The sequence below is a fragment of the Plectropomus leopardus genome, chromosome 2 (assembly GCF_026936395.1).
Source record: "Plectropomus leopardus strain MGB_pleo_1.0 chromosome 2, ASM2693639v1, whole genome shotgun sequence".
Lineage (NCBI taxonomy): Eukaryota > Metazoa > Chordata > Actinopteri > Perciformes > Serranidae > Plectropomus > Plectropomus leopardus.
Genome location: NC_142177.1, coordinates 40065749 through 40089424, shown reverse-complemented (window position 1 = coordinate 40089424; position 23676 = coordinate 40065749). Strand labels below are relative to the sequence as shown.

General features: G+C 36.5%; 5 protein-coding genes across 5 annotated transcripts; all 5 read left to right on the top strand.

The window, feature by feature from the left end:
• Positions 1 to 48: 48 nt before the first annotated feature.
• On the top strand, positions 49 to 2327 carry LOC121940891 (odorant receptor 131-2-like). Its single transcript, XM_042483570.2, has 2 exons — positions 49 to 204; positions 1537 to 2327. Exons 1-2 carry the CDS (start codon positions 49 to 51, stop codon positions 2323 to 2325), a joined length of 945 nt encoding a protein of 314 aa, XP_042339504.2. The 3' UTR covers positions 2326 to 2327.
• A 2605-nt stretch (positions 2328 to 4932) lies between these two features.
• LOC121948850 (odorant receptor 131-2-like) lies at positions 4933 to 7404 on the top strand. The gene is made up of 2 exons (XM_042494359.2): positions 4933 to 5088; positions 6580 to 7404. The coding sequence occupies exons 1-2, from the start codon at positions 4933 to 4935 to the stop codon at positions 7402 to 7404; spliced, it is 981 nt and encodes a 326-aa protein (XP_042350293.2).
• Positions 7405 to 11383: 3979 nt separating this feature from the next.
• LOC121948857 (odorant receptor 131-2-like) lies at positions 11384 to 13579 on the top strand. The gene is made up of 3 exons (XM_042494372.2): positions 11384 to 11536; positions 11669 to 12422; positions 13527 to 13579. Exons 1-3 carry the CDS (start codon positions 11384 to 11386, stop codon positions 13577 to 13579), a joined length of 960 nt encoding a protein of 319 aa, XP_042350306.2.
• Positions 13580 to 16470: 2891 nt separating this feature from the next.
• On the top strand, positions 16471 to 18416 carry LOC121948862 (odorant receptor 131-2-like). Its single transcript, XM_042494385.2, has 2 exons — positions 16471 to 16626; positions 17613 to 18416. Exons 1-2 carry the CDS (start codon positions 16471 to 16473, stop codon positions 18414 to 18416), a joined length of 960 nt encoding a protein of 319 aa, XP_042350319.2.
• Positions 18417 to 22484: 4068 nt separating this feature from the next.
• On the top strand, positions 22485 to 23472 carry LOC121948871 (odorant receptor 131-2-like). The gene has a single exon (XM_042494398.2). The coding sequence runs from the start codon at positions 22693 to 22695 to the stop codon at positions 23470 to 23472; it is 780 nt and encodes a 259-aa protein (XP_042350332.2). The 5' UTR covers positions 22485 to 22692.
• Positions 23473 to 23676: the final 204 nt, after the last annotated feature.

The window sequence follows — 23676 nt, the reverse complement described above, 5'->3', positions numbered from 1 at the left end:
TTTTACTATTATATATTGTATGTCTTTTGCTTTTGAAGTTTTTCAGACATGAATTTGACACCCAGGGAAAGCAATGTGACAGGAGCTGTGAATTACAGGGACACGTTTGTTACGGCTGTCTGTAAGAATGTGATTGTTGTCGTCCTGGGCATCGCCATCAACTACATCAACGCCACAATGGTCCACACATTCAACAGGCACCATGTCTGTAAAGTATCATTTCAGCTGAAGCGAAAATTGAATGTTGGAAACTTCCTTTATTGTATTTTTTATCTGCTCTTCCTCAAAAAGTTGGTTTTAAAAGGTATTTAACCGTGTTCCTCTTATTGTAGTTGATTAGTTACTTTCTTCTAACTTCTGGTTTAAATGTGCTGATTGCATGTGTTTTGGACATGAAATAAATAGTTTTTAAACCTGAAAAGCAAAGGATAAACATCAATTTAGTGGACATGTAGCTTTTTTAGAACAAAAATTAGTGATTGTTTAACTTGAACCTTCTCTCACTTGTCTTATTCTATAAAAGAGAGCAACTTTACTAAAGTAAAGTCATCATTTTTGGGTTTTGACATCCTGTACGCATACAAGAATGGTAAAAGAACACTTAATTTGACACAATCTCTAGTATCTAGAAGTTGCAATGCACAACTGTGAGAATGTATTTTATTCTACATTAATGCAAGCAACAAATCGACATAAAACTTCATGATACAGCCATTTGATCCGTTCATTAATAATTCAGTCATTAACTTTCACGGCACTCTTTCAGAGGTTTAAAGCCGTGGTTCCCAACCTTTTTTCCTTAAGGGACGCCTTTCTATTATTAAGTAAACATTCATATTATATTCAATGCACAACAATAATCATACAGCACAACTGTACAACTGTACAATAAAGACAAATAGTGAACATAAAAATGGAAAAAAAGTTTGTGTAAAACAAGTAAATTGGATGAATTGAGCAGATTATATCCTGTCAACATTCCATCAGATAAAGGTTTTTTGATATTCTTATGTATATTTTAATACATTCTCCAGATTATATTATTCTAAACAATAATGCATGCTTCATAGGCTTCTTTTTTGGTAAATTCAGTGTTTTTCTTTTCTTTTCTCCCTGCTTGGCTAATGTTCCAATAGCTGTTTAATGCATACTTATGACACTGAAATAAATCCTCTTAAAAATAAAACACAGACATTGCAAATTGTTTGACTTTGATACCTTTTTCATTTCTATGTTTTTTTTCAATTACCTTTTTTTCTTCATTTTTCTTCAAAATTTTCATCATGTCTTTTTTTCGGTGTCAGTTTTGTTTTCACAATGACAGTTTTTTATGTTTAATCTCTCTTTTTCAGTTTCAACTTTCTGTTAATGTTTAGGCATTCAAAAAAACACTGAACACTGCTAAAAATATTAGTGTAAGGTTAATAATATAATTCTGATCAATTGTTAAAAATATTAGTGTTTTGATCTATGCGACTGCAGGCAGCGATGTGTTTTACGCTGTAATCTAACCCTGGATTCTGCTCCTCGGTTCAGATCTTCAAGATGAACCCTCGCTTTATCCTTTTCATCCACCTGGTGGTCAACAACATCATCCAGCTGACAACCAGCATCACTCTCTGCATCTTCACCTACACCTTCCACACAATCCACGTCTCCCTCTGCTGCCTCTTCATCCTGCCGGCCATTTTGACCACACAAAACTACCCTCTCAACTTAGCCTTCATGGCAGCAGAGTGCTACGTCGCCGTCTGCATTCCTCTCCGCTACAACTACATCTGCACGGTCAAACGAACATATATTGTGATCGGCATAGTGTGGACGTTGAGTTCACTGTCCGTCCTGCCGGATGTCTTTATCCTTTTGGCCACTGAGCCTCCAGAGTTCTTAAATTCAAGAGTGCTTTGCCTGAGGGACACTGTGTTCAGAAACACCTACAGTTTAAAGAAGAGGGATGCATCTCACATACTGTTTCTGGTGGCGGTTTGGCTCACTTTGTTCTACACTTACTTTAGAATTTTGTTTGTGGCCAAAGCTGCTGATGCAGACGCCAAAAAGGCGAGAAACACGATCATCCTTCATGGCTTTCAGGTGCTGCTCTGTATGATGGTCTACGTGGAACCTATGTTAAGGCAAGTGCTCATATACATGTTCCCAAGAGGCGTGGTGGCCATAAACTTTGTCATCTTTATCATAAACCAAATCCTCCCTCGCTTTCTTAGTCCTATTGTCTACGGTCTGCGAGAGAAGACTTTCAGGAAGTACATCCAAAAGTATCTGTGCACAGTGAACTGCCATTCAAATACGACACATCTCAAAAAGTGACGTTTCTCCTCAAGATGTTGGTCAGACTTTTGTCATGTCCAGAAACATATAGAACAGTTTAAAAAATGACCAACACTTGATAACACGTTTTGGTTTTCTTGTGCTGTGTTCAGGCACCTTTCAATGGCATTAAAATAATTTAAACCTGAGTAAATAACTTACTTCTTTCAAAAACATGAAAAAATAAGCATGAGCAACTTGGCAATAAATTTCTCAAAAATTGAAAGAATTTAGCAAAAGGTAACAAGAAAATGACCTGAAAATTTGCTGTATAAAAAGAGAGGTTAGTTACTCAACTGTTCAAGTAAAAACCTGCTCTGGTTTGGTCGGAATAAATCCTTAATTCACTGAGTTAGATATGAAAACATGTTGATCTGCATCTCATCACTGGTTCTTCTGATTTTGCTACAGTTCATTATGTTCCAACAAACGTGTAACTAATGGCAATAACATAAGGGGAAACAGCAGTTACAGCATTTTTTCCAAAATAAACAGATAGCTCATTTGAAAACGTACTACTCCGCTGCTCTGTTGGTGATAACTACAAAACCTCTCAACGTGTTCATGCAATTTGACACATTTAGACGTGAAATTATACAACAGTTAGCTCCAGCCAAGCAATTTGATTGGTCAGGAGGCAATCCATGAGTGCTAATGTACAGTACAACACCAAATCAGACTGAAAACACCAAGGCACTCTTGTAATAAAGGTATTTTGCTGTAGTAATGAAGGTATTTTAACATTTTAAAAGAGAGTCCCTTGGAGCTTTCTGTCTGATTTTTCAAATCCTTGCATACCCCCAACCACAGAGCATATTTGACTGGAACTTTTTACTCTGCATGCATTACTTCCCTTCACAGCTGTTCTAAACTGTTAATAAGGAAAACATTATCGGTTGGTGGTTATCAAACATTAGCATAGATAGTATCAGTGCTGGACGAGCGTGAAAATCTGTTTGACCTCAAAAAATACCTGAGCAAAATCCTGTCTGATGCAAAAGCCCTCCACCTGCAGCCCTGGAGTAAACCAGCTGCCACAGATGTTACATGGATGTGCAGTGAGACAGGGACACCCTCATCTTACACCAACCGCAGCCTGAGAGACGCCGACACACACAAACTGTCTGACATGGGGTTCAGGGTGACCGAGATCACGGCGGTGAGTGGACACACGCTGAAGAAACTAGCTGTCTGATCAGACTAACTTATCTGAATCACACAGGCCGCCAAAATGACTGTCAACTGACTTACTTCACTGGAAACACAGAGATACATGTTTATGATACGAAGCAGCTTGTCTGTGCAGAACAAGCTAACACAGATTAGCAAACCAGTGCATACGAAAATGTTTATGTGTTGCTAGGCAACGGCTGTCTCGTCTAGAGGTTTCAGAATTACTTGTTGGCGGAGCCAAAAAAATCATTAAATAAACAAACAAATCATAATCTGTTGGCCGTGATGAGATCCAGCAGCACCCCCTCTCCTCTGATAGTGCTGAAATGTAACATCTGTGTTATCCTAATTCAAGCTATTATTGTTGATAAATGTGCCTCAGTAAAAAAAAAAAAAAAAAACTTTAACACCCTGATTAATTGGTTTCAGCATGTCCTTGAGCACAGTAGCTCTACCTGCAATACACTGAAACAAGCTCCCTCTTTTGTTTTTTGTTTTTTTGGTCAATGATATAATTCTTCTTAAAGTTCCATCATAAGTCAGAGAATCTCAGTATTGCTCCGCTATGTTCAAACACTACAGTAGGTTTAAAGATGTTTGTCCTGTTTTGACTGACAGATCAGGGTCCAGTCACCTAACTGTCTCTGCCATGCTGCAGGGCTCATGCGTCACCCTGCTGCCGTCTTATAAAGCCACACTCAGAGCGAAGACTCATTTCATGACCGGTCAAACTACAAACAGGAGTGTAACATCCAAAGTAGGAACATCTCTGATGCTATCACAATGTATTAGTGCAGTATTATATATATATATATATATATATATATATATATAATTTGTTTGTTTTTTACAGTATTGAAATCCTTTTAAACAGTGTGGACATTAATTTCTAAACTGATCACATCTCTGTGTTTTAACAAGCGGAAATCTATTCATCTGAAAGGAAAAAAAGAAATTAATAGCTACATTTTTTAAAATGATCAATCAACATAACCTTATATTAATATCTATGCATCGAGCATTTGCTGATCTTATTGTGAAGTGTTAAAAAATCATGTGTGTAAGAAAAGATAATGAAACAAATGATCTGCTGCTTGTTGGGAAAGTGTGACAGTCTCATCCTGAGATAATCTGCTTAACCTAAACTTTCTATCGGAGTCCTGCTTTTAAAGAAATGCATAACATCATGCAGAGCTTTATGTAAATATGACAGGTGTTTTTGGATATGCCTTTTTGATAAAAAGTAAAGATAAGTTTATTGTTTTTTTATTTATTTTTTCTCTAATTTCTTGAATTGCTAAATTAGATATTGCTGCAATTGTGGGGAAAATTTGTAAACAGAAGAACAAATTAATCTTTAAATTTGCACTAATGAAACATTAAAATATCTTTTTTTCTTCTGTAACAGAGGCTGGCAGGATCCTCATCAGCTCAATGAATTCCTCGTCTAACGGCTCTAATGTGTCTACTGGTGTGATTTATCGAGACTCGTACAGCACGGCTGTAGCCAAAAATGTGATCGTTGTGGCTCTTGGCCTCACCATCAACTACATCAATGGTACTCTGGTTCACACCTTCAGGAAACACCAGGTCAGAATCCTTTATTAATATTTCTGTTATTCGTAGTTCATAGTCATTATTGTTGTAAGCTCTGTTGGACTGATTTATACATCATTTGTAATAATTATACTCTATTCTTTATTTATTATTTACTATACTACTGTCATGCTACACTATTTTATACTACATTATGTTAACATGTTGTATTGTTTTATTATATTATACACCATCACTATATTTTACTTCTATTATTAAATATATTAACCCTTTAAAAATCTGCTGGATTTCTTTTATAAGAAACACACAAAGAATACAATGAGCAATTTCAGAAGAAATTAGCCAAAAATTAGAAAATTACCTGAAAATTATCAAAAAATAAATAAATAAAGGTAGAAAGAAAGGTAGAAAGGTAGAAAGAAAGAAAGAAAGAAAGAAAAACAAGTAAATTACCTTACAAAAAAGAGCTTAAATTAATAATAACTATGTAACATAAATTTAAATATTTACATAAACGTATACATTTAAATATGATATTATGATATTGTAACTGTAATTTTCTGGATTTTTTCTGGATGTTTTTTAAACTATCACAGCCTGGGGCATGTGAATGATTGAATGATTCAATTTCTATTCTTTTTTTGTGCAGAGTCAAACACTCACTCATATCACTCTGAATACAAACTGCACTTTTTAAAATCAGGCTATCAAAGATAATATGCATTACTATGATTTTCTACTTACAAATTTAACACCAGTCCTAATCATGAATATCAAATATTCATTAATTTTCAGATTTAACCCTTTAAATGCCATGTTTTTGATTATCAAACCCTGGGATATATCAATGATTAGCAGCAACATTGATTGTGACTGTTTGGTGCATTTGCTGTTTTCATCCTTCATTTTTTGATAATTTTAGTTGTGTTCATGCATATGACATACGTATTGTCAAGGTTGTGTATTTTTGTTTAATCTGTGAATTTGTAGCTCAGCTCCTACAATAAGTCTAAAATACACTGTGGACACTGTGGCCCAGAGTGACACCCAGAAAAACATGCACTGTGTTATTTCTGGGTGTCATTCTGGGCTTTTGACTTGGAATTTGTCATTTTCCCTAATTTCCAACTGATGACATCATCATTTTTTACCATATTTGGCAAATGGAGAAAATACATTATGAATATTTGATATTTATGATTAAGAGTGATGGTTAAAAAAACAAAGTCAGTGTAAGTCGAAAATATGTTTAATATCTTTTATAGCCTGATTTTGAATGGTGCATTTTGAGTGGTATGAGTAAGTGTTTGACACTGTACAGAAAAAAAAGTATGAAAAATCAATGTTGCTGCTAATCACTGACACATCCCAGGCTGCGATAATTTAAAAAATGTGTAAAAAATGTATCATATATTTTAAAGCTTGATTTTGAAAAGCGCATTTTGTACACAGAGTGATATGAGTGTGTGTAATATTAAAGCGGAGCCTGAGGGTTAACTAACTGATTCTTTTTTTGTGTTCCAGATATTTTACATGAATCCACGTTACATCCTGTTTATCCACCTGGTGGTTAACGACATGATCCAGCTGACTTTATCGATCAGCCTTGTTCTGTTCAGTTACATCTTTTACAAAATCAATGCTTCCTTATGTTGCCTCATTATTACCTTTACCATCTTCACCACCCTCAACACGCCGTTAAATCTGGCTGTCATGGCAGTGGAGTGCTACATCGCTATTTGTTTACCGCTGCGACACGCCGAGTTCTGTACCGTCAAAAAAACGTATATTCTGATTGGTTGGATTTGGGCCATGAGTGCAGCCTTAGTCCTGCCAGATGTGTTTGTTCTCCTGGCAACAGAGCCGGTGCAGTTGTTTTACTCCACAATGTTTTGTATAAGGGATAACATTTTCCGACATCGTATACACATGGAGAAGAGAGATGTTTCCCACATCATTTATCTGATCAGTGTTTGGCTCACGCTCCTCTACACTTACATCATGATCTTCTTAGCCGCTCAGACAGCTAAAGCAGCTAAAGCAGAAAGTGGGAACACGAAGAAGGCCAGGAACACGATCCTGCTCCATGGCTTCCAGCTGCTGTTGTGTATGCTGACCTACATAGCACACTCAGTGAGACAGGCTCTGCTGCACTGGTTCCCTAAACAGCATTTACATGTAGCGTTTGCCTCTTATATTGTGGTCCAGATTCTGCCCAGGTTTATCAGTCCTATAGTGTACGGGCTGCGAGACCAGACATTTAGACAGCATTTGATTAGGTATCTGGTGTGTGCAGTGAGAACAAGCGTCAAACCACAGGTCGCAGCAAAACTCATGTTGCTGTATTAGATAAAGTAAAGTATACATCTCCTGACGAGGCCTACAACGTCCCCCGGCTCCTTAGACTGAGCCCTCCTGTTATAGAAGAAAGACACTTTCACTCAGAGATCACGCTATAGAGCCACAACAAAGCCCCCCTTTTGTTTACACATGCCCCTGCCTGTTTACACAGAACCAAACAATGGCGGCATCACTCCGCTCCAGTGTGTGATTTTACACGGCATCACAACATCACGGCATCACGCAATCAAAAGAGGCACGACGGTGACGTTTAACACATGAGCGCCCGCCTCTAGCATGACAAATGATAAATGTGTCAGCAGCACTCTCTAAACAATAACAATGGCACAACATGTCAATAACAATCATATATTGTCTCTGTGACAGAGGGGGTGCACGTGACGTCACAGCACAGATAATAATTTCATTCACAGAGACAACTAGAATCCAGGCACCGAATACTGCGGTTCCCATTTTGGATCAACTCTACAGAAGTATCAAAATTAATTTTCTGGCAATTAACCTACTTAAGTATCAAAATCCTAAGTAAATTATGCAAATATTTACATGTGATAATACACTGTATGCTGTAAACTGACTTATTATCAGCTGATTATCTGATTTGATAATTAGCATTTTTCTGATGATCAATTTTGCATTGTTTTTAAATCTAGTAATAAAATCAATTAATTTTAAAATGTATATGCCTTTAGGTTTTGCATTTTGTATTTTCCCGGCAAGAATAAACGATTTCTGGCCACGTCAGTGTCCATGGACCGCTGGTTCTTAGTTAAGATGTAAGCATCATTGTTGAGTCCAGCTGCATTTGATATGAGCAGATAATTGTTTGTTTTACTCCCAGTTTCACCATTCCCACCGCTAAACTCCGCCTCTGCTTGGAGCTCCTAAATCTCATTGTTTAACCAGTTTTGTGGACATTTACAGCCAGTTTTTCTTCTTTGAATTAGCTGCTTTGCTGACAGCTGCTTTTTAAATGTCCCACAGTGGGTCGCACACATAAACTCGTCAAAACATTATACCTGTGCTGCCCATGGTCACATATTTAAGTTTTACACAGATCTTGTTACGGCAGTGTCTCTACCACCGGCCTCGGGTCACAGGCGAGGCCACTCGGCCACCCTTGACCTATTGTAACCTACACTCCTGCAAGTGCAGCCTGCATGATCTATTTACTGTGACTGTACACCAGCTCTTGCAGGCCCCACAACCAGCCAGGCCCACTGGGAGTTTTCCTGGTTCTCCAGATTAGCCGCTCCACGCCTGTTGAAGGATTTGTGCAGCTGAAGCCTTCTCATTAAATGCTGACCCAATTTTAAAAAAATATTAACATCAGTCACTTAGACACAAAAACATGGGAAAAAAGGGTCCAATAAAATCTTTGTGATGCTTTGTAAAATAAAAAAAGAGATGAATGAGTTATAGCCACACACAATAAAATACAGTAACAGGCTGTGAATATCCAGTCAAAACTCTGTTTCAGAATAAAAGTACATGCAGAGTGATGTTTTGCACAAGGAAAACCCTGCAGCTGATTCAGTATAGATAAAGGGTTTTCTATGTGAAAGTCAAAGGCTTTGTATTCTTGGCTGAGAGCAGGTGTACATAAGATGATTATTACAAGTCACTTTGGACAAAAGCATCTGCCAAATTATTGCACAGTAATGTCATTTTATTGTGAATTTATCCAAAAATGAACAGCGTGGAAACAGAATTTATGACGCAATCTGTATGAACAGTTTTAAGTTTTAACTAAAGTCTACTCACTGACGTCTCACATGTAACCACACATACATTAAACTCGTGACTGTTCTTGATCCCGTGACATTTAACTATGATTTAAAAGTAATTTCAAAAGCCATCTGACTCGCTGTATGTATGAACGCCACATGTGACTATTTCCAAGGTAGGTACTGATTCTTTCTGTGTTATTCTCTGTGCACAAATGGAAAATATCCAGATTTTTATTTTCTAATATTTTCTGTGTGGTTATTTCTGTATTTCGGACTTTTAGACTGATTTTGTCGACTTTAGAAGTAAACGATTTTTATAATAACAATAATGTTTTATTGTTTTATTGTTAACATGATTTGAATATTGGTGGCCATCAATTTTGTGCTATTTACTTTTGTAAAGACGGTTTCTGTTTTAATGCTCCACTAATAACTACAAGTGTATAAACTATGTTTACGTGTAATGACAGTAAAACCACAGGAGTAATAATTAACTGTATTTCTTCAAGTGTTTGAGTGCAATTGTAATGTGTTTCATTTATCCCTTTGCCCCTATAAAGCACTTTGACTTTCCCTGTGTCTGAAGGGTTTTGTAGAATATTTTATATAATAAATTGTAGAAATAAACTTGCCTTACAGATTTTATGCCTCATCACATTGATAAGAACAGCTCTACTGAAAAATTAGAAAAAAAAAATAGAATTAGAATTAATTAGAATTAGAATTAAAATTATCACTGACAATTAACACTGACTTTTGAATTCTTTATCAATATTTGTTTGCAGTTTTTCAAACCACCTATTCATTCAATGTTGCAGATAAAGATTTGTTTACACTATTATTATCAGTATTAACTATCGATTTCGTGTTGAATTAGATTCCTGTGATGCTGTGCATGATTGTTTCTGACTTGTGTGATCTGTTACTAATAATACTCAAAAAAGAGAGGTGTTACAATTAACAAAATTCACACAGTGAATTTATCTAATTAAATATCCTCCCTCAATGCATATTTTCTGGCATTTAGCAGTTTTAAAAAACTGCACATAAAGACACCTGTAAACAGGGTTGTCTAACAGTGATCTAACAACACCATAAATAACATTTATACATCAAATAAAGTCGATAATTAAAATCGTTGAGACATCCTTTTATTACACGTTTGTTGCCTGAGGGCAGGTGAGAAGATATTTTTAAAAGCAAACTCAGATCTACCTTTTTTTGTATGGCTTTTATTTGAACTTTTTTTTTTTTTTATCTATTGAGAATTTTTTTTTTTATACATTTTAGTCTGTCTCACTTCCTATTTTATTATTTTGAAAATGTATTATTTTACTTTTTGCTGTTATCCTTTTGGTTACCTCTTATTTACAGTTTAAGTATTTTACTTATTCTTTATTATTACTGTTATCATTTTATATATATACTTATTTAATTATTTTTATCTTTCTATTTATAGGTTTTATCCTGTCTCTGGTGTTCCCTCACTAACATTAGCTTTTCCTCGGCTTGATTTTATTGCATGAAGCAATTTGTGATACAGTTTTTGTGTATGAAAAGTGTCAAACAATTAACATCTGAATGATTGATTGAACAAAAGTGATTTTTGTTTGATTTTTGCATACATTTCAATGAAAAATGGACTGCTTACCAAGATAAAGTTATAGTAACTGCAAATCTCAGTATTACTAAATAATCACATATTACAAGCTTTTACTGTTTATGGCCAACATAAGACCTGTGTTTTTTATTACGTTGTCAAGTTTATCTTTCTGAGGCATTATTTTTTAAACTGCAGATCAGTAATACTCTATTATTCTAATTATGGATATTTACAGTATGCGATCAATAAGTAAAGTACACTGATTTTTTTTCTCTTTTTTGTTGTTTTTCTCTCCCTTTTTATCCTTCCATCTCCTCCCTTACATCTGTGGGGAGCGATGGGTGGTGCTGTTTCTATTTTCTTACTGAAAAAAGTTTCAATAAAATATTAAGAAAAACAAAAAACAACAAAAAAAAAAACCTGTTTATCATCAATCGGTTGACTGCTGACAATATTTTTAACCAGTTACACATGTGGTCAAATTTGCTCCTCTTCACTTTACTTCACTGCACATCAAGCACATCTGTGTCAACCAGTCAGAAGCTAAAATAACCGAAAAGGACGTAACTGACTCCAGTCTATTCTGATGTGACCGACAGCTGTTTCCAGTGAAGCAGACCCCGTCAGCTGACTCATGAGTGTTTCAAACACTGGCAGGAATTTCACAACGGTTGTCTATCGGGACACTTTGAACACGGCTGTGATCAAGAATGTGATTACTGTGGTTCTCTGCATCTCCATCAACTTTGTCAACGGCACCCTGGTACACACATTCACCAAACACCAGGTCTGAACTGTTTTAGAACTCCATTTTATGCACAAGTGTACAAAAAGTTAAGTATATTGTCATATATTCTCATGTAAATAATTGCATTGTCTCGACTTCTATCCTCTTGTTTTCCCAAATTCTTCCCTGCAGGTTTTCAATATGAACCCGCGCTACATCCTGTACATCCACCTGGTGATCAATGACATCATCCTGCTGACACTGTTCACCCTCATTCAGGTCCTGAGTTACATCGTGTTCACTTTAAAGGTCTCTTTATGCATCATTTTTCTCATGATTGCTATACTTGCAAATCTAAACAATCCCCTAACACTAGGCGTCATGGCGGTAGAGTGCTACATCGCCATATGCTTCCCTCTCCGCCACACCCAGATCTGCACAGTCAGGAAAGCATATGCTGCTATCGCCGTGATTTGGGTGTTAAGTTCACTCACAATCCTACCGGATTTATTTGTTGCCTTGGAGACCGAATCCCTGGGGTTCTTTCGTTCCAGAGTTTTTTGTCTCAGAGAAAATATTTTCAGACACCCTGATCTCTCGCAGAAGAGAGACGCATCCAACACGATTTTCATGGTTATCGTGTGGCTCACTCTTTTCTACACATACTTCAGGATCCTGTTCACAGCAAAGGCAGCTGCGACGGACGCCAAGAAAGCAAGAAACACCGTCCTCCTGCACGGCTTCCAGCTGCTGCTGTGTATGCTCACCTACGTTTTTCATGTTATCATAGCCGGTCTGACATATTTGCACCCAAAAGGCGTGCTGGCCATTCGCTTCACCATCTCTATACTGGTTCACGTTCTGCCTCGACTCATCAGTCCGGTTGTTTATGGGCTACGAGACAAGATGTTCAGGAAGTACCTGAAGAGACATATTTTCTGTACAGGTAGTGCTCAAACTCATCCACAAAAAACTCTACAGAGGCCATAAAATCCAGCTGTGAGTAGGTTCAAATAAAGCATAAGATATAACATAAGAGGTGATTTGCGCTATAACTTAATGTTGGCGGTTGCACCATATGAGGGAGTTCATATGTAGTGCAATATAATAATACATTTTGAATTATGAAGGCACTCATTGTGAATTATTATGCATTGGTAAAGCTTGTGTCACCAGCATTGGTGCTGTGCTTGATGGATTTATTAATGTTATGAACATTGCAGAAATGATGCTGTGCTTTTGTTTAGTTTGCTCTGTTTTTTTCTCTCATCTATTTGTGTTGTTGTTCTTAAAATGTAAAAACTTCAATTAAAAAAAAATAAAAAATTATAAAAATGCTGTCTACTGTTGCCGTTGCTGGTATTCTCTGCCAGCCTTTCCTAATTTTACCGTCCTGCTACCGTTCATTAAAATGACATCCATTGTGCCGTCTGCCAGATTCCATGTGAACACAGAATTACATTTTTGGGGCCTTTATAGGGTATTTACATGATGGTTTAGTCTTACTACTCCCCATTAAAATAATTTCCAGCTGCAGCAGGTAGATGTTTTCAAAGAGCTTTCAAAGTGCTGCCCAGCACACACAGAGTTAAAAGAGTGAATATTGTACTTACATCCTCCAGGTCACACGACTCCAAATGAATCCTGATGTTGCTGTATGTTTGCTGCCCGCAGGCGTCTACAAAACAAAGAATAATGCAGCTTTACGACCAGCTCTCAGTGTCCATGAGACATTTAAAGGAACAGTTCACCAATATGTAAAATGTATTCACTTTCTTTGGGCTGTAATCAACCAAAAGTGAAATTTTACTCTTCAAATTAATATCAATATTAACTAAATCGCCACAGTGCACTGAGAGCACTCTGCGGGGTCCCCACACATTTTCATGGACTAAATTTCAAATCTTTTCTCAGACTTTTTAAGGATCTATAACAATTGCTGTAGGGGCCTGTTCCTCAGTTCATATTTAGTTGTATTCATGAATATATTTACATTAATATTTTGTACTATGTGTTTATTAATGACTTTGAATCTGTGTAAACCCTTCAGGTCTTACAGTTGATAAAGGAAAGGTGCTGCAGCCTGGTGGTGTAACTGACTGAAGAGCACACAGTCTTTAGACTAATACTCGCCTAATACTTTTGCATCTTTGTTTAATACAGTAAATCAGCTAATACAACTCAGTTTAGATTTTGGTTTTATTTGTGCAGGCAGTGTACAGCAAGCGGCAAATTAAAAAAAAAAAAAGAAATTATATTTTTGAATTGCATCTGAACATTCAACAACACACTTTTTTCTTTAAGTAAACACAAGCGTCTGTTAATCTCAGTCAGCCCAAAATGACTTCCACCTCAAGACTTCAACAAAAGGGTTTCGTGGTCACTGCAATAATAACGATAACATTTCCTACCCAGCGCTTTTCAAGCGTATCAGACTCAAGCTCTATTCAAACATAATTTCAGCTAACTGACATTCATTAAGGCAGAAACTGACTGTGGGGAGAAAAACGAACAAACATACATAACTGAAAACAAAACATTAAAACACAAGAAGATGAATATCAGAGCAACGTTATATCAGCAGCTACAGAAAAAAGGAAATGCTGTAATGTTACATTGGCTCAATATTCATGGAAACAATTACATTCCATGATTTTTCTAAAACTTTTAATTATTCTGACTACTTCCAGGACTGTTTCAGACCTGGAAAATGTAGCCATTAAATTTCATGACTTTTCCAGGTTGTCCATGACTGTGGGAACCTGACTCTACCTGGTAGTGTTATGTGTCCATGAAAGAGTTTTTCTTTCTTGCCACTGACGCAGGTGTCAAATCAAGTCAATTTTTTTCATGAAGCCCATTATCACAAAACACAGTCTGCCTCAGAGGGCTTTACAGCATATGACATCCCTCTGCCCTTAGACCCTCACGTCACCTAAGGAAAAACTCCCCCCAAAGAAACCCTGTAACGGGGGAAAAAAAAAGGATAGAAAGAAAAGAAGGATACCTAAACCATTGTAAGTAGATGCAGAAGGTCGCTGACAGAGCGGCACCATGTAACGAGTTGTGATGAGAACGTGTTGCTACTACAGCCCTGTGCTTTAACGTACATTTTGAGTCACCAGTTAACCTGCATGTCTTTGGACTGTGGGAGGAACCTGGAGAAAACACACGGACACGAGGAGAACGTGCAGACTCTGTACAGAAGGGCCCCTCTTCCCAACGTCTGATCCCTGGATCTACTTGCTGTGAGGAGACAGTGCTAACGACTACACCGCCATGTCAGCATCAATCCTCATCTTATTCTTAAAATATAGAATTACTGTATTTCTCAAAAAAATAAACAATCCCTTTGAAACAGATACATGCCAACATGAACACACACACACACACAAACACACACACACACACACACACACACACACACAATATGAGCCAACGTGAAAGTCCGAGGCTCAGTCGACTGAGATTACTTCACATCGATCGGTATTTTTTTTCTGTGCAGTGAACTTTCAGGAGCGTTGTGGTACCCAGATTTCAATGCTCTTGACTTTCACGTTACTTTTTGCAGCTGGATACATGCAGCAGCGGCACAGAGGGAGAAAGAGACCAAATCATAACGTGAAGAGGTGGTAAATTAACAGCTCACAGGAAGTTTACACCCTGCATTCTCTTGCTTTTGTTTGATATCTAGTGTCGACAAAAAATGTTGTCGTGCATTTGCGATCCGCTGTTAGTGCCTTCCTGTTTACTTTATGAAGACAATGCCACCGTTAAACTGAAGGTCCTGTGGAGCCCATTCAAACCTTAAAACTTAACCCTTTGAAGCCTGAACAAATTGGCTTGATTTCTTTCAAAAACATGAAGAAGGCAATTTAAGAAAATAAAGACCCAAAAATTAGCAAGAAATTAGTAAAAAGTTTAAGTAGATTGCCTGAACATTAGCAAAAAAAAGTTAAAAAAAAAAATAAATGACTGAATAAAAAATCTTTAAAAAATGAAACATAATTTTAAATAAATTATGACCATGATATAGTATCACATTTTTAATAGCTTTAAAAAAATAATAATTCAAAATCCATTTGATTTATGTGACTTTTCTTGCTTAGTAGTTTTTTGCCTTTTTCCCGTGTTTCTGAAAGAAATCAAACCAACATGTTTAGGGTTAACAGTATTAAATACCTTGTGAAAGGCATCTGAATGCAGCACAAGAAAAGTGATGTTGATCCATGTTTCAAAGGGTTAATATGTAAAACAAATTGAACCTTTGAATATTCGTACTACCAATCTAATTCGACTGACATAATTCTGCGTCAGCCAAAATAATCCCACGTGTTTGATAAACGTATATAAATCCATGCATCAAAACCCGCCAAAGAGTGGTGTTTGTGACATCCTCTGCTTTCACTGCACTGTACTGAGACTATATGAACTGCATGTTACTGTGTTATTGTGTATTTCTTTATGTGACATTATTGTATGTTATATGTATCATGTATTTTTATGTGATTTAGACAGATATTTTCTTTAATATTTAGTGATAAATCGGCTGAACACTCCACCTTTGTTAAGATATGGGGGCGTTTTATGAAGGAGAGAATAATAGTAAATGATTTTATTTGCCGTTTCTTTCTTTTTTCAATGTTTTTTTTCTTCTGGACCTTTAATAGTCGTATAGGTAGCATTTTAATTCCCTGATTATTTTAGACCTTAAGAAAAACACTCAATGTGATGTCTTGTCTTAGTAGTTTTATTAAGATGATATCTTGCTATAAACGTTCTGTATTGTACCTTACTTGTTTTGTGTTGAAAAGAAATATTAATATTGTGAAGAGACTTATTACAGATTAGTGTCTCGTGGCATAATTGTTATTGTCAGATTCACAGTGCAGTTATTGTTGTATTGTTGTGTTTTTAAATCTTTAATTATTTAGAGCGACCACTGTAATCTATCTGTGTTTATTTCAAACAGGAAGGATTTTGCCATTTTAGACATGAATTTTTCATCCGTCAACGATACTGTAATTATAATTGGGAATCAGCGGGACAACTTCAGCACAGCTGTGACCAAGAATGTCATCATCACAGCTCTCTGCATCTCCATCAACTACATCAACGGTACTTTGGTGTACACTTTCAGAAAGCACCAGGTCTGATATTTCTTTTTTTACAGGATATGTGCAAGTAGAAAATGAGAATCAGGAGTCACAAGAGCAAACCTGCTGAATGTCTCTAACTTTCTCTCTCTCTCTCTCTTTTCTCACTCATCTTTACTTTACTCACCTCAAACAGGTGTTATTAAAAATTCATGTATATTGTTTTCACAGCTTTAACAAATCAGCTTTTGATAAAAAAATATCCTTAAAAGTAAAGTCGAGGATTTTTTAGGTGGGGCTGTATGAGATAGTCATGTTTAGTCAGTGTATTATGTACAGTAGCTGGCAGTTGGTGCACTTTTGGTTTGCAGAAACAGACGGAGCACACATAACACGCATAACACGCCTACATCACCTCTGACTGAAAATAATGACAGCTAGTACGGTGGCTGCAGTGGAAATAAAGCTGCTAATGTTTTGAACATCTATCACTGTGGTTACTGAAATTTTATCACCAGAGGAGAAGTTAATAACATTACTCAATGAAAACACAGACATCAACAGACATTACGCAATTGTGCTTTATCAATATTTCGAAAATGTCACTTAAGTTTTGCACAGATCTGTAATGGAAATGTGCCTAATGTAACTGATACTAATAATAATTCTGTAATATCATGATACAGCTACATTTTCTGAGATGGCTACCATACCATGAAAATCTCATACCTTTGCAAGTCTAGAGCCAAATGAAACTGACAATCACAAGTCCCATAGCAACATGCATACTAGCATCCCCTGTGAGGAACTATTACTTTGCCAAAAATTCTTTTTTTCAGGTAATTTGACGCAAATAACACACATAAAATCTATTCTTGTGTCAGTGGTAAAACTAAATGAACTATGACGGAACAGAAAATTCACTTTTTATGGAAATCCATCTGCAGAAGAGTCTCTTGCACAACTAAAAAAAATGCAAATTATCCCTTTATCCAAGTCACCTAAAGTACTAACACTTCTATCCTGTTTTCATCCTCCAGATCTTCTACACAAACCCTCGCTACATTCTTTTCATCCACCTGGTGATTAATGACATGACTCAGCTGGCCCTGTCGACCCTCCTCTTCATCATCAGCTACACCCTTCACACAATCAGCGTGTCGCTCTGCCTCATCCTGCTCATCACCACCATCCTCACCACCCTCAACACCCCGCTGAACCTGGCCAGCATGGCGGTCGAGTGCTACGTCGCCATCTGCATCCCACTCCGTCACGGGCAGATCTGCATCGTCAGGAACACCTACATCCTGATCGGTATGATCTGGATCGCGAGCGGGTTCTCCATCCTGCCAGATCTCTTCATCCTGCTGGCCACGGAGCCGCTGCACTTCTTTCACTCTAAAGTTTTATGCTCCAGAGATTTTGTGTTCAGGAGCTCTTACAGCGTGAAGAAGAGGGACGCTTCGCACATCGTTTGTCTCGTCCTGGTTTGGGTCACACTCTTCTACACCTACTTCAAGATTCTCTTTGCTGCCAAGGAAGCGACTGTGGACATTAGAAAAGCCAGAAACACTATTCTTCTTCATGGTTTTCAGCTGCTCTTATGTATGCTCACGTACGTCAGACCCATGTTTGCACAGGGTCTGCTCTATTTTTTCCCCGAAGAGTACCGGGCTATACGCTTTGCCTGCTACATCATGATCCAGATCCTGCCACGGTTTGTTAGTCCCATTGTCTACGGACTACGAGACCTGACCTTCAGGAGACACACGAGGAGGCACCTGCTCTGTAAAGTGAGCGTGAAGAACCACTCGGTAAATGTCCCCATCAAACACGAGGCCTAACATGAGACTGCAGTGAGAGTTTCCCTACTTTCTGTCAAACGACACACGAATATCATGTAACCGAAAAAAAAAAGCCTACTTGTTTGTCTTTTAAATGATCATGGTTAATTTTACCATGAGTACTAAAAAACTTCTTTTTTCTTATGGAATAGAAAAGAATAGAGGCACATCAGGTCAAATAAAATAAAACAAAATAGAACAGAAAAGAAAAGAATAGAACAGAATTAGAGATTAATGAAATAAAATAAAACAAAATTAAATTAAATTAAAGAATAGAGTTGCATTGAGTCAGGTAAAATAAAATAAAGCAGAATAGAAATACTTCATTAATCCCGTGAGGGAAACTGTCTTGTTACAGCAGCAAATAAGAGAGCAGGAACTGAATGAAATATTCATTAAAAAGGGCAAAATAGAATAAAATAGAATAGAAACAGAAAGCCTTTATCATTATGGTATTGTGCAGGATACAATGACATTATAAGCGCCTCTCCTCGTTGGTGCATAAGCGTTAAAAAAAAAGAAAGACACTGTATACTAAATATTTAATATATATTTAAACATTAAGTGCACTGGAAAAAAACATATGAATAAAAAAAAGGTAGCTGTGGGAGTGCAAGGGTCGAAAATTAAATGGCATTAAAGTGTGAATAAAAGAAAATTCCCATGATGAAAAAGTTGCCTCGATCACACTGTCACCAACAAAACTGCCATCAACTCTCATGATAATCTGTGATAATCTATATTGTTTATATTTTGTTTTATTTGCACTCATTGTATTTTGTACTGCAACTGCTGCACAATAATTTCTTTCAGCATAAATAAAGTTCTATCCAATAATCACCTTTAGGTTTTCCCCTCCTCTGATAAACACTGACCATGAGAAGAAAATCAATTAAGTCCTTGTTTATAAAGACGCTCGTGTCACGCTGTGTCGCCTGTGTCTGACCTGCACTCAGGTAGGTGGAACAGCACAGAAATAGCAGTGAGGTTGCTCCTGACTAAACTCTGTAAGATTTGAGTCTTTGGCAGGTTATTTGACAATGTGTTTGTATGCAGTTTTCCTGTCCAGATGTTTCGATGTTCCTTTGTAAATGTCATTTTGCATGTTCTGTATTGTATGCTCTGTTTCCTGTTTTTGCAGGTCTGAGTGAAGTATGAGCTCATCGGTGGCTCCAGAAGGCAACATGACAACTCAGGTTTGGTGAAGCAGTTATCTGTCTAATACATTTTTAAGTGAATCTTAGCTTGCACTTTTCTGCTGATTTATTTTTTAGTGAAAATACAGAAATTCTAGGTCACTCTTTTAATGTAAATGTCATTACTGCAATTCTCAGAAGATTAATACTGCAAGTATTTGATTTTTTTGGTTTAGTAAATACACAACATGCAAATAAATCTGAGGACATAAAAGACTAAAGTAAGTTTTTTATTTTCAACTTCAATTTGATTTTCTAAATTGTGTAGACATCTAAAATGGAGAAAAATATTTTCTTAATCATTAATACCAACTGCTGCCACAGATTATGGCTCTAATATTAAATTAATGTTTCATCACAGCTCCTTCATATACTCTAAATTTCAGTTTTATTTTTATCATTTTTTTAAATCAATATACATTAATTCATATGTCTACCACAAATTTATATATATATATATATTATATCCCTATATTTACACTTCTGCACTATATTGTGTCATGCATTCCCATTATTCATTTACATTTTTTCTTGTTATACATATCTAATTAGCCCTGCCTAAGATCTAAGATTTTTACTGCCGACTGCTTCTCTGCTGCTGTTGTGCAGATGAGATAAAAAAATAACTTCAAATGATATGCTGACCTCACAATATATAAATTATAGCATGGTCTCGTGTATTTTATACAAATATTAAGTCTCAAGGAGAAAACTTATTTTGTGTCCAGATTACTGCCTGTATATCAGTGTTTCCCAGCCTTTTTCCTTAAGACACCCTTTTTCTGTTATTATTGCTTTTTTGCCCTTTTTATGCTGTTATTCTGTAAACTGACTTAGCAACATATTTTATGTTTATGTCAAATTGTATTTAATAGCAATAACAGTGCAAAACAACGGTTAAACTGTACATTTAACTTGAAACAAAATAGCTGCAGGAAGTTTGCGTAAAACTAGTAATTTGGAGCATTTCCTATGAATATTGCATCAGAGATGAGTTTTTCTGTTATATAGAGGAACTTTTTCTGAGTTTTTATCTCCCTGATGCTTCACTGTTCTTTCTCTTCAGACATATATTGAGGCTGTTTAGCAGAGAGGGAAGGCTCTGTGAGCACAGCTTGTGCTCAGGCCTTTATCATACCTTTCTGCTGGGAGGTTTATACCTTGAACAACAATCTAAACTTCATAAAATTACAAAAATTACAAAAAAACATTCACATTTCTTCACAAAAATGAATGAAATGCTGAAATAAAGGCCTACTGTTTACATATTTGAAAAAGCTTTCTCAAATTCCTTAAGATCAAGAAGACCTCGTGACCACAGAAAGCTTTGGTTACACAGTGATGAACACATTTAAGTTTTGTTTACTTGAAAATGAAAACCTAAACAATAAGTCTTTGTCAGCTCAGCACATAGTCACACAGACATGCTGTATGTCTACAAATATGTTAGAATTTCATCATCTTCTTAATTCCTCTTTAATAAGATCAAGGTGTGAATGGTGAATATGTATGCATATGTGTGCGTGTGCGTGTGCGTGTATATACGCACACACACATATATGTATTTTTAATAATTGTATAAAAGGGGCTAGGATGTAATAAGTATTTACTTCCTCCTTCTCCTTTTTCGACATGTAATATTCATGTTTTTTCACTGAATATGTCTGACTGGCATTCTGAATGTTGTTTTTCTTGCTCATCTTTTATTTTGCTCTCTTGTTTTATTTGGCATGTTGAAACAAAGATGGAGCACTGCTTTAGTATCTGACAAACTGTTGTGACAGTGAGCAGGACATTTACATGCTTATTTGAACAGCTGGTAGAAAGACAGTGATGGAGTTTGAATAAATGATAATCCACTGTATCTGATAGTAACTTCTATTTCTTTGTCTTTTGCTCCCTCTGTTGTTGGATCAGTTCATGCTCGTCAGAGACACCTTCACCACGGCGTTTGTGAAGAACCTGATTGTGGTTTTGGTCTGGCTCGTCCTCAGTTACATCAACGGCAGCTTGGTTGCCACTTTTTTTAGACACCAGGTACGTATGGGAATATGTGATACACATATTAATAACAGCCCCCTAAATTACCCCTAAATAAAAGGCAATGAGCAACTTAAAAAGAAATTACACGAAGTTTGTAAAAAGTACAGGAAAACTACCTGACAATTTGAAAATAAAACCAAAGAAAAATAAACTAAACAAAAAAAAAAAACAATGAGGAAATTACCCCAAAAATTGCTTAAAAATAATAATAATTCTGTAAAATAATTTGAATTATATTATTATTATTATTATTATTATTATTATTAGTAGTAGTAGTAGTAGTAGTAGTAGTAGTAGTAGTAATAGTATTATTATTAGAAATTAGCTCTCTGGACATCTTTTTTACTAGCTTTTAAAAAAATAAGTTTCAAAATCTACAAATTTCTTGCTGTGTGGGACATTTCTTGTCATGTTGCTCTTTACCTTTTTCCCATGTTTTTGAAAGAAATCAAACTAATTTTCTCGGGGTTAAAAATATTAAATGCTTTTCAAAAAAGTCCAAAAGCAGCACAAGAAAAGTGATGTCAATCCAGAAATGTCCCACAAATGGCAAAAAAAAGTTACTTTTGGAAACTTACTTTTAAAAAGGTGAGTAAAAAAGACGTTCAGAGAGCTATATTTAGTATAATCATAATAATCCATTATTAAATTACTGTTCAAAATTATTATAATATTAAGCAGTTTAAGTCATTTCCCTGGTTGTTATTTTTTTCTTACTCTTCCTTTTATAAATTTTGTTTTGTTTTTTTGCTAATTTTTAAGTAATTTACTTGTACTTTTTACTAACATCTTGCTAATTTTTTGACAATTTATTCCAAAGTTGCTCACTGCTGCCTTCTGTTTTTGAAAGAATACAAGCCAATTTGCCCAGGTTTCAAAGGGTTAATGATGCCATACAGACTTTTCCTCCAGGACAAAACTCTTTTTTTCCTTCTTAAACCATAAAGTGTTTTATCCTCTAACTGCACTCCTCTCTCTCTTCGTGTATCCTCCTCTAGACCTTTTACCAGGACCCTCGCTACATCCTCTTCATCCACATGGTGATAAATGACGGCATCCAGCTGACCATCACCATCATGCTCTTTGTCCTCAGCTACATCTTCTACAAGATTAACGTCTCTTTCTGCTGTGTCTTCATCCTGGTGGCAGTTTTTACAACCAGAAACACCCCGGTAAACTTAGCCAGCATGGCCATAGAGCGCTACATTGCCATTTGTGAGCCTTTACGCCACCCCCAAATCTGCACAGTGAAACGCACTTACATCGTCATCGGGTTGATTTGGTTTATATGTGTGGCTCCGGATATCACAGATCTGTTTGTGACGCTAGCAACCGAGTCCCTGAGCTTCTTTCATGAGTCTGTGTTCTGCTTGCGACAGAATGTGTTCAAAGACCCGATCCTGAAGTACAAGAGACAAGCCTTTGACATCATCTACTTCTCCTGCGTGTTTCTGACTCTGGTCTTCACCTACCTGAGGATCCTGTTTGCAGCGCGGGCCCTCTCCACGGAGAAGGTGTCCGCCCAGAGAGCCAGGACCACCATCCTGCTGCACGGGGCCCAGCTGGCCATGTGCATGCTCTCTTACATCTCCCCGAGCGTGGAGATCATCCTGCGTCTAATCTTCCCCAGACAAATCCTAGAAATCAGATTCACAAATTTTTTAATTGTCTACATCCTGCCGAGGTTTCTAAGTCCGATAATCTATGGTGTCAGAGACAAAAAGTTCAGAAAGTACCTCAAGATCTATCTTCTCAGCAACAGTTGCAGGACCAAACTGAAGACTGTGGCCCCTGTGGATAGAGATGATAAAAGATAAATATAGCAGGGTGTTTTTATTAGAGGTATTTACTTTGGTTAGATATTTAATGTAATTGTAGAATTTTATAAAGAATAAGTTTAAGTGCATGAAAATGTGAGAGAAAATTACTGTATTTTATTAGGGATACGCAATAATTATCGGGACCAATGGGACTTACATCGTTATACCGATAATTCCAAAAATGACATTTTTTTTTGGTCC

Excerpts from the sequence above, each read along its gene's own strand:
- LOC121940891 (XM_042483570.2), top strand. The coding sequence starts at position 49 with ATGAATTTGACACCCAGGGAAAGCAATGTGACAGGAGCTGTGAATTAC. Across the intron at positions 205-1,536 it reads ACACATTCAACAGGCACCAT|ATCTTCAAGATGAACCCTCG; the intron begins GTCTGTAAAGTA and ends TCCTCGGTTCAG.
- LOC121948850 (XM_042494359.2), top strand. The coding sequence starts at position 4,933 with ATGAATTCCTCGTCTAACGGCTCTAATGTGTCTACTGGTGTGATTTAT. Across the intron at positions 5,089-6,579 it reads ACACCTTCAGGAAACACCAG|ATATTTTACATGAATCCACG; the intron begins GTCAGAATCCTT and ends TTTGTGTTCCAG.
- LOC121948857 (XM_042494372.2), top strand. The coding sequence starts at position 11,384 with ATGAGTGTTTCAAACACTGGCAGGAATTTCACAACGGTTGTCTATCGG. Across the intron at positions 11,537-11,668 it reads ACACATTCACCAAACACCAG|GTTTTCAATATGAACCCGCG; the intron begins GTCTGAACTGTT and ends TCTTCCCTGCAG. Across the intron at positions 12,423-13,526 it reads GAGACATATTTTCTGTACAG|GTCTTACAGTTGATAAAGGA; the intron begins GTAGTGCTCAAA and ends TAAACCCTTCAG.
- LOC121948862 (XM_042494385.2), top strand. The coding sequence starts at position 16,471 with ATGAATTTTTCATCCGTCAACGATACTGTAATTATAATTGGGAATCAG. Across the intron at positions 16,627-17,612 it reads ACACTTTCAGAAAGCACCAG|ATCTTCTACACAAACCCTCG; the intron begins GTCTGATATTTC and ends TTCATCCTCCAG.
- LOC121948871 (XM_042494398.2), top strand. The coding sequence starts at position 22,693 with ATGGTGATAAATGACGGCATCCAGCTGACCATCACCATCATGCTCTTT.